The sequence below is a fragment of the Carlito syrichta genome, unplaced genomic scaffold, assembly GCF_000164805.1.
Source record: "Carlito syrichta isolate Samal-C Ts95f unplaced genomic scaffold, Tarsius_syrichta-2.0.1 Scaffold307129, whole genome shotgun sequence".
NCBI lineage: Eukaryota > Metazoa > Chordata > Mammalia > Primates > Tarsiidae > Carlito > Carlito syrichta.
In genome coordinates this window covers 88,343-98,854 of record NW_007251225.1, presented here as the reverse complement: position 1 = coordinate 98,854, position 10,512 = coordinate 88,343, and the positions used below count along the sequence as shown (strand labels likewise).

The window sequence follows — 10,512 nt, the reverse complement described above, 5'->3', positions numbered from 1 at the left end:
TAGACCATCACAACCTCCAGGGAGCTCACCCACTGATATCCTGCTCATATATGTCCATTGAGAGCAGATTTTAGATTTCCTTCCCAGTTGAGGCTGACCCGTCTGTTCCACTCTTTGGTTTTTACTAGGATTATTAGTCTGACAAAGGCATTTGGGCAAAGGTATTATTGCATGATAAGGGATGCCAAGGCAACTCTTTTGGGTGCTATATGCGTCATACTTTTCACTCAGAAGGACATTTCAGACAGTCTGCTGGCACATCACAAGCCAAGTCAAGCTAGCCTGCGATGTAAAAGAGCCTTAGAACTCAGGAGAAGGATCTGAAGGATCAGTGCAATGCCTATCAGAAACTCTTGATATGAGAATGGCTAGGTCTCATCATTTTGACTTGGTCAACACAAGAAAGTTCAAAGAAAACAAACAAGGCTGGGTGCAGTGGCTCATACTTGTAATTCCAGCACTTTGGGAGGCCAAGGCAGAAGATTGCTTGAGGCCTGGAGTTTGAGACCAGCCTGAGGAACGTAGCAAGGTCTCATCTCTAATTAGTAATAATAATGATAATAAAATTATAAGACACTAGATTGTAAAAATCTGGTGCCTTGACTTCCTTTGGTTCTCTGCTCTCTCTCATTGCCTAACACAGCGCTGGGCACACAGAAGGGCATTTCTTGCCCTTTCAGAATTTGACTTAGGCATTCATCCGAGCACACATCCCTCATCCTTCTTCTGTCTATCCCTTCTTCCACCCCAGCAGAGAAGACAAACAAAAACCACCTGCTCTGTGCTGCCTGTGCACTTGTGCTTATCACCCATTTGCTTATCTTTTGCTCACAGCATAGTACTTTATTGAAAATGTCTGCTTGGTATCTCTGGCCCTCAATGGACTAAGGGCTCCTTTAGGGTAGAGGGTCTAGCACACAAAGATCAGGCTCAATGAATTTCCACAGCAGCCTCTTAATTGGTCCCATGCTTCAACTCAGATCTCCCCAATCTACGTTTCATGCAGCAGCCAAAGTGATCGCCTCCAAACATAAACCATATTGTGTCACCTGCCGGATTGCCTCCAAAGTTTCTCCAGTGGGTTTGGAGTAAAATCTCTGTGGAGATGGCTTCTTGTCATCTAGGCCACCTTTCTACCATTGCTTTCTCAAGGCCTTGCCTGGCTGCCGCCCCACCTGGCAGTCTTGCTGTCATGTCTCCCCCCTTTATTTTTTTTTAGGATTCATCTCCATCCTAAATGGGCTGGGTGATCTCTTCCTTGACTTACTTATTGACTGATTCTTCCCTAGACATAAGCTCAAGAAAGCAGGGACTTTCCATGTTTTGCTGACCCAGTATCTGTAACAGTGCCCTGCACTTAGGGACTACTCCATGAATATTTGCAGACTGAATGAACAACGGAAGAATGCTAGCTTCCTTGAATTGAGCTACTGTTTTCTTTTCTTTCTTTCTCTTTTTTTTTTGACTTGGGGTCTCACTCTGTCACCTAGGCTGGTGTGCAGTGGCACAATCTTGGCTAACAGCAACCTCCATCTCCTAGGCTCAGGTGATTCTTCCACCTTAACCTCCTGAGTAGCTGGGACGTGTGCCATCATACCCATCTAATTTTTAAAATTTTTTTTAGAGACGAGGTCTTGCTATGTTGCTCAAGCTAGTCTTGAACAAGCTACTCTTTTAGAACTGAGAGAGTGAACAGCTGATCTAGAAGGCAAGGAGGATACCTTGTGGTGGTGCTGGGAAAATGAGAGGGACTGGCGGAAGATGAACCGTGTTGCAAAGGGCTTTAGAGGCCTTGCCATGGAGCGGGCTCCTCTCCCCTGACCTCAGCAGATTTAAAGGCAATCATCATGGCTCCCTTGCTTCTCTTTTCCAGACTCAAATCCCCAGGCCCTTCAACTATTTTTCCCTTGTGGTTTTTTCCATCTGTTGTTAAGAGGAAACTCAGAAGCTGAACATCGTATGCTTTGAAGCCACCATCCCTGGTGAAGTGTGACCCCTAGTTACTTTTCAAAGACATTGCCCTCCCTGAAAGCACCTCAGTTACACAGGGATGTGTCTCACCCTGGAGAACAGGAGGATGGAGAATAGAGAGGGAGGAAAAGCTCAGGGAGAGGATGTGGAAAAGGTAGAGAGAAAAAGAGAAGGGGCAAGTCAAGAAGGAATGTGGGGGAGAGAGGCAAGAAAGAGGTGGTAGGGAGGAACGGATGTAAACCAGGGCTGGGACTGCCACCCTCCTCTTCCCTCTTCATCCAGGGAGTTAGTCTCTTCTTTTCTCACTACATGCAGCAATTCTTGGTACATGGGGAGAATGGGCAAAATAATGGAGAAAAGGGAAAACCTGGGACACTCACAGAAAGATGCCGTTTGACTCTCCCTTGGGGGCTTCCCTTCCCTGTCTCTTAAGTCTGGGAGGGAATCTCTGAAGACAGTAAGTGGGGGTCCAATCTGCCAGGAACTTATTGGAGTCTTGGGATAGAGGAATTGCTTCAGGCTAGAGCCCCAAGAGGAAACAGGACTTGAGCAACCAGTTGTTTCAATCTTTTGTTATCACATTAGTAATTGGAATGTCAACATTTATGACACAGTGCTTTCTAAAATATAAGTTTTGAGCAACTGTTGGAAGGGGGCAGGGACCTGAGGTTGGATTCCGGAGTTTCCTTCAAAGCAGGGTCTGTGTCAGGGTTGTGAAAGATTGCCTCACTGGCTGGTGAAAGCTGAGGCCTTCCTTCCTGGCAAGGTCTTGGTAAACCGTGCAAAAACATCTTATTTATCCTACAGGGGTTGTGGGTTGTGCCTTGCCTAATTGAGACAAAGCCTAGGGTAGTTTGAAGCTATGATTAAACTGACCTTTTCTGAGAAGCACTACCTTGGACTCACTCTAGTGCACACCTGTGCTATCACAACAGCCTCCTTGCAGGTCACATGCCTATGATCTCACTCCCACCCCAATCTATCCCATGCACCATGGATAGAGAGACTTCTATGAGATGTGAATGTGATTAAATCATTTCCCTTCCCTTCAGGGCTTTGTCCCCATTCCACTGAATAGAGCATGGGTTCCTTGGTCTTGTACCTGCCCTGTTTACCTCTGTATCTCTCACCTCTTCCCCAACATCTCCAGTGCTCCTCATTCCTGCTCAAACCCTGCACCTGCCCCCTTCCAGGCCTTTGCATACATGGTTTCCTCTCTCAGAACTTCCTTCATGTTTGTCCTGGGATGTCAGTCGCCACAAACCTCGACTTCACGCTGACACTCACCCCCCCAGGGAGATGGCCCCAGGGAAGGACATTGTTACCACCTGAATGTCCCACCAAACTTTACATCTCTCTGGACTTTTATTTTCCATGTAAAAATCATCTGGGGAGCTGTCTTGTCTCCCCTGCAGGCCTGAAGCTCCCTGACAGCATTGTCAGGCCTTATTTGTCATGACCCCTCAGATATAGTGCCTGACAGATGGTAAGTCTGCAGTTAATGTCTGCTGAGTGGTGCATGAACAAGTGGATGGACAAGTGAATTCATTTCTTCCCCAAATTCTGAAGCCATCCACACCACCCAGATCCTTGAGCATGATCACAGCACTGTGAATCATCTGGGCAGAGCCCAGCAGCTCAGACCACCACTGCTTCTTCCTCATTCTTCCCAGAAAGGCAACCAGAAGTTCAGGTTCCTCTGCTAACTTCAGACTGGAGGACAACTCATCTTTGGAGGAATTGGTGGATAATCATCTGATGACAGGCTTTAGTCCCTATAATGCTGGGGAAATCCCCAAGTTTCATGTTTCCCAAAAAGACTCATAAATTGTAGAGGTAGTCAGCAATTCTTACTTGTTGTGGGACTCTTAACCTTGACATTGACATGCTTGCTGCTTTCTGTGTGAGAGAGAAACCTACTCCACTCTACTCAGTAGAACCAGAATTTTTGTTTAATGGAAGGAGTTAATGGGAAGGAAGAGGTTAAGTTACCTTGATGAGCTTTGCAAAACCATGTTGAAAGAAAACCCCATAGGGTCCTATGAAAGTAGCTTGCTGTCAGACTTTCCCCTGAGGTCTAGAACAATTTCCTACACTGAGTGAGCAGAGGCATAAACCAAAAGAGGAACTCTTGGTATCTGAGAAGATCTGTCTTCTGGGCCATCTTAATACTCAGCTGCTCTGCCCTCTGCCAACCTGTAGGTCTCTAGATAGCTGGATACTCTCTACCCCAATCTCCTGAAAGCCAACCTCACCTCACACCTGCCACACAAACCCTGTACCCTTTGTGTGAAGGAGCTCAGCCCCCTTGGGTCCCAGGACCATCCTACCTTCATTTGTTCATTCACAAATGCTCACTGAGAGCTTGTTTCATGCTAGGATTTGGGATGTGGAGAAAGTCAGTCATAGTTCCTGCTTTCCAGGGTTCATTGTCAGACCTGCAGATGATGCATTGCAATTCAGTGTTTGAAATGCAATGATACAGTTATCAAAGAGTTCTGTAGGCCAGGAGGAGGAAAACCCTATATTCCTGAGAAGGGTAGATGGCTGAGGAGGTCTTCATGGAGGCAGTAGCACTGGCTCTGAAACTTGATGGATCCTAAGGGACTTACTAGAGATATCAGGATGGAATAGAAAGTTCCTGGTAGAGAGGCAAAGAGGCTGAAGAGAGACTGGATGTAATTTAGGGAGAGTTTTTTTGAAGAAGTAGAGGAGTGGATGCAGGAATGGAAGGACAGATGGTATGGGATTAGATTTATTCTATGCCCTCAAAGGGGTAGGAGGGAAATTAGGACTAATACTTGGCAGGCATGAGGAGATAGATTTTTGCTCAGTGTAATGAAAGACATTGTAAGTGTCATTGCTAGAGGAGACATACCCCTTTCCTGGAGGAATTCAGGCAGGGTTGGTTCAACCACTTGGCTGATGTTGGGGAATATCACTCAATGGATGGGGCAGATTGAATTAAATCAAATTTTCAAACTTTTTCATGACAACAGTTTTCAAATCAATAGTTTTTAAACTTTATTCATGACGTTTTTTTAAATGACATATTGCTTTCTTCAGATCAAACTGGTCTGATTGAACAAGATGGGGAGGGGTCTTTATATGCCATAAATGTGCTGGCCCTTACTTTCAGGCTTGAGATTCTATGATATTAATCCAGAAGTCTTCCATTTCCAGGTTTTAACCCTACTCTCCCCCTAACACCTTTCAACCCTATTCTCCTTTCCTAACATTTTCTCCTGAAAAGACAGCATGGAGTATGTGAGGAATTTAAAAACCTTTATACAGTTGATGTTTGTTGAGAACCTGCTATGGACCAGCAGCTACTCTAGGTGCTGGGACTAAAGTATAAAAAAGACAGATATCATGGACTTTGCCCTCATGGAATTCACAATCTAGTGCAGGTGGCAGAGTCATGAACATGTTTATGATGCATTGTGATAAGTAATGGTGGGGAGGGGATGGGGAAGTATCAACTAGATGCATCAGGTCTCAGGCCTCCCAACCCCAGGTAACTTCTGTCTCTCCTGTACTAAGATGCCCTCTGAAGGGGCTGGAGATGGTGACTCCTCCCAGGATGTATGAGAGCAAAGGGCTGTCAGAAGATGAGTGCCCTCAGTTGTCAGGTCTCCAAGTCAGGCACAGAAGGGACTGGTGAGTGTGTCTAGACTCTGGTGCCTATGCTCACAGCCTGGGACAGCTCCTGGAAACACCCTCATACCTTCAAGTAGGAGCCCTTGTACCCAGAGCAGAGATTCCCGCTCTGCTACAGGCATGTTGGAGCCACAGCCACAGCCAGGCAGTAAGGGGAGGGTTGGCATCCGACCCTGGTGACTGGTGTCTTCATCCTCAGCATGGGGGAGGAGGTAGGCGATCTAGCCAGTGGAGCAGATGTGATTCAAGTCCCTTTTCTCATTGCACTATTTTGTCCAACTTTACCACTGTTTGACCTTGGACTAGTCTCTTCTCCACACTATGTCTTGGCTTCTTCATTTATAAAAAGAGGAAGTAGATGACTGCTAGCCCTTTTCTAGCTCTTCCAAATTCTAATTCTGTAAGTCTTCTCTCTGCTGTAAGGACAGGGATCAGGGGACTCTAATCTGGGCTTTGGTATTTGGAAGGCCCACCCTCCCTAGTTGTAATCTGGGAAAGGGACTTTATAGCCAGAGGGCAGGGAAAGGGCAGAGGAGTCACTGGGATGTCTCTGAAGTAAGCACTTGGATCTGGGGCAGTTTGTGGGGGAGTGGGGGTGGGGTGGCTGTGGCAGCCCTGGGCCAGCTGGGGTCAGGCCTGGCAGCAGGTGTGCAAGGAGAAGCAATACCCCTGCTGGCCTGAGCTCTCAGCTACTGACCAGGAGCTGAAGGTCACCTCAGGGAGGACAGCTGGCCCTCAAAGCTGAACATCAGACGCTTCAGGGCCCCAAGTCTCTCTGGATCCAGAGGACAGAGTCCTTGTGGTAGTCATGAGCATTTTAGCTACAGAGCCAGGATTGGAATTTCTTTTCTTCTGATGGCCTAGCAGGGGCTCTTTTCTCACTGCCATCTGCTGGGGTGGGCATGAGAGTTTACCCAGCATCTGCAGCTAGGACGCCAGTTCTGTTAAGAAAGATCCAACTGCCCTTTTGGATCCAGAAATGACTTTGAGGGTAAATACACCCAATTTGTCCTTGTCCCCGCTGCCTGAGCTGCAGTATTCTGCCCCAGACATGGCACCATCGAGGTCCATTTTTGGATGACTTCAGAGGAATAGGGTTCTATTAGGAGAGAAGGGCCTGTTTTGACAGCAGTGGGTGGAGAGGGGGTCAGGGCTGGGTAGGAGGGTGGCTGACATGTTGAAGGGAAGGGATGCCCTACTTTTGCTTTCTGCAGTGACAAGGGCTATTTTGACAGGTTGGACAAGGAAATCTGAGATGGAACAGGGTGACTGGGACCTGACCAGTGGGGTCTGAAGTCAGAGGTGAGGACATGGTCAGGGAGGTAAGCCCGAGGGGCTGCCTCTCATTTTGTTTTTACCACAGGAGGGGGTAGAGCCACAGATGAGGGAGGGGCTGTCTAGTGCCCAGAGCTATGAAGAGGACAGGTGGGAGACGGGGGTGGAAGAAGCATGCAAAGCACTGGTTTGGAGGAAGCCTTTATTTGCCCCCAGCCTCAGCCTCACAGCCAATGCAGTTTGGCATGACAGGTACCAGGGCCATGGGTGGACAGGCGCAGGGTGGGCTGGCCTCCTGGTTAGTGGTTGTGGCTATGGCCGTGGCCGTGGCCATGGCTGTGACCATGGCCATCATGGCCAGAGCCACTCTCTCCTAGGCCTGGCCCATGGCTGTGGCCTGGTCCGTGTTGACCCTCGTGCATCTTCTCATGGGAAGCATAGATCAGCCTCACTATCATGATGATGAACTCCTCGAAGCTCAGCTGCTTGTCCTGATTTGTGTCCAGGTCCTCCATCATGTGGCTGATTTCAGCGTCATCCTTCTTCACCTTCTGCAGGTGGGACAGAGAGATGGGTCATGAGGGATGGGTGTGGCCTGAGGCGGAAATGGGGAGCACAGCGAGTGCCCAGATGCAAATGCACAGGGAAGCTTCACCCCGGTGGCTGGAGTTCAACATTAAAAGCAACCTTGGCCCGAGTGCTCACGATGGAGCAGATGCTGAACACACACTAAATGCCTTCCAATTTATTCCCCACACAAACCTGCAGCTTGGGTCCTATAACTTCCTGTTTTATAGAAGCGGAAACCACAAAGTCACACCATGAGTGAGTCTAGAAATGTCACCTCACTCGGTCCTCATGACAACTTGGACAGGTAGGAATGTCATCTCCCTTGAGGGAGAATTGAGGAGACAAATCCTAGAAAGGATAATTAGTTTTCAAGGTTGATGGGGCCAAGAAGCTGCCACATGAGCATGCAAATTCAGACGTGACTTAGAGGCCAAGTCCACTCCCGTCATTCTCCTCCTCTTTACTCCGTCCCCTGCCCTCCCCTCCCTTCCATTTAGTGGTTACTAATTAGTGAAACTCATTCCAACCAACATGGTGGAGATGCATGGAGGAAACGATTTGGTAGGAGGCCCTGGGTGGTGGCAGAGAACAACGTATGTGCTCGCCTCCGTTGGCCCAAGGGTGTGATAAAATACAAAGAGGAGGCATCAGGTGAGGGGAGAGACCCAGGAGGGTCACAGAAGAGCACCAGCTGGCTGTAGCGTGGCTGCCCACCAGTGGGGACACCTCAGTTGAGTTCCCTCCTGGAACCTGTGGGATGCTCAGTTGGCAAGAGCTCTGGCTCCAGAGCAGCCCAGCCACGAGACCCAGCTTCCCTTCACCGCCTATCGCTTTGCTTCTTTCAGGGTATGTTGGCACGGAGGGTCACACGGAGGAGAAGCCTACTACACTCTTTTGGCTGGACTCTCTCTTGTCTACCCTGATCCAGCATCCAGCCTGCATGAGGTCCCCAAACACGGAGAGCTGTCAGTGTCCCTGGTGCCTCTGATGGCTGAATTCTTCACCTCACCAAGGTGGTGGGAGGGGCACCCAGAGGGGCAGGGACCTGCCTCAGGATGTCTGGCTCTGGGAATGGACTGAGATTAGGATCCATGTGTCCCCTCCCTTCTTAGTCCAGGTCTCTGTTTCTCCACATTTTCCAAATTTCAAAAGAAAACAAGGGAAGTGATCTCCCTTTTTCCTGCCAGAACTGCCTAGTCACTATTGAATCAGGGGAAAGAAACTTCACATTTGCTCAGTGTTTTCCACATGCAAGTGCTGTCATGGTGGTCTCCACATGCTGATTCTCTTTCCACCACTGATACTTAGGATCCAAAAAGTTCTCTGAGTCTTCTACCCTAAGTCCCCATCTGAGGCTCAGGGGCCCCTCAACGTCCCTTCCTAACATTCAGCTCAGATGTCACCGCCTCAAAGAGGTCCTTCTAATCCACTCTAACTAGTCACCTCTGCCCTACCAGCCCTCGTCACCCAAGGGTCTCATTCATATTTGCTCTATCCTGTTTTCTTTGAGGCACTTATTAGCATTTGAAACTCGTCAAAAACTTGCTGTGTGTCTTCCCCGTTCCCTCCTGCATCTCTCTGCCCAGAACAGGGCCTGGCACAAGGCAGGCGTCCAATGGAGCAATCTCTTGACTCTCATGTGGTGCAACTTTGAGCGTATTCTGAGACAGGAACCCGCCCACCCCCCGCCTCTGAAGGCTGCGATGCAGGAGTTAGAACTTTCTCCTAGATTCTCCCTTTTTGACCCTAACTGCCACGAGGCTGGCACAGTCCCACCAGAGTCCACACCCTACCTTGAGGAAGTTTGGCAGCTCCTTTTTTATCAGGTCTTTGAACTCTTTCTTGTTCAGGGTGTCTGGGTGTCCCACTCGTACTGAGTAGTGGTGGAAGGTGTCGATGATGGTTTCCAGGTTTTTTTCCATCAGTGACTTTTCGCCCGCCATCTTCTCACACTCTGTCTGTGTATTGGAGAAGCAAAGGTTGGGGCCCTTAGAAGAAAAGATTGTTAGGCTTCCTTGACACTTCCTACCTGCTGCTTGTAGGAATGAAGGGGGAACGCAGGAAAAAAAAAAAAAGCTCAGGCTGCAACTTAACTAGGAGACAACCTGTGATATACATGTGGAAAATGATTTTTAAAGTATCTAGAGAATTCCAAAAAACCAAGCATCTGAGGGCAGGAAGCTCCAACAGAACATGACTTAAGAAAATGTGAAGCAAGTTTTAAAGCAGGTAGGGTCAACGAAGAGGGCTTCCAGGAGGAGGGTTTGGAAGGAAATTGGATGGGGGAGAAAAGAAGAAATGGGCCAGGCAGGTTTCTGCCTGGGGAAGCTGGCAACTCACTCACCAAAGCTCAGTAGCCACACAGTGTTTGACAGAGCAGTGCAGGGCCAGCATTTATAGGCCGGGACACTCGGCCCTCTCTCGGGAAGATTGCTTCACAGGTGAGCAGTGTGGTAATGCTGCCAGGAAGGGGGCTGGGGTGGAGCAGGAAGTGTTCACATGCAGGCTTTTGCCTTTTTGTGAAATTCCCACCCCTGGTCTGGAGCCAATCTGGGAGGAAGCTGGTTGGTTAACTCCCTTCCCCTCCGCCCCAAGCCCTTGCTCACCTCGAGCAAGCCAGCAAGCTTGCCACCCCTCTGACACCCCACAGCCCCCAGTGCCATTGAGGCTGTGGGGTGCAGTCCCATCTGTAATAGCCAGAGGCTGGCTGTGGGCCGAGGACCCATGGGCCGCCAACCCTCTCACCTCCCTCATGTGGGTCTGTCCCTTTCCTTCAGTCCAATGAGAGATGGACTGAGCCTTCCTCTCCTGCTTGCCCGACTCTGATAAGTGCTCTATGGAGTGTGAGGGGTTGGGGTGTGGTTCTTAGACTCACAGGGTGGGAGTTGGAGTTAGAAGGGTCCTCAGAATTGGTCAGTCTTCTTGCATTGTTGATGAAGAAATGAACACCCACAGAGAGACCCAAGCAAGGTCAGCAAGGTCACATAGCTGGTTGGTGACATGTCGGGACTTAGACCCAGATATTCTGGCTCCTGG

At 49.0% G+C, this 10,512-nt stretch overlaps 1 protein-coding gene across 1 annotated transcript; it reads right to left on the bottom strand.

The window, feature by feature from the left end:
- Nucleotides 1-7,091: 7,091 nt before the first annotated feature.
- Nucleotides 7,092-9,848, bottom strand: S100A9 (S100 calcium binding protein A9). The gene is made up of 3 exons (XM_008063899.1): nucleotides 9,821-9,848; nucleotides 9,270-9,434; nucleotides 7,092-7,457 (listed from the first exon to the last, which is right to left on the bottom strand). The coding sequence occupies exons 2-3, from the start codon at nucleotides 9,417-9,419 to the stop codon at nucleotides 7,206-7,208; spliced, it is 402 nt and encodes a 133-aa protein (XP_008062090.1). The 5' UTR covers nucleotides 9,420-9,434; nucleotides 9,821-9,848; the 3' UTR covers nucleotides 7,092-7,205.
- Nucleotides 9,849-10,512: the final 664 nt, after the last annotated feature.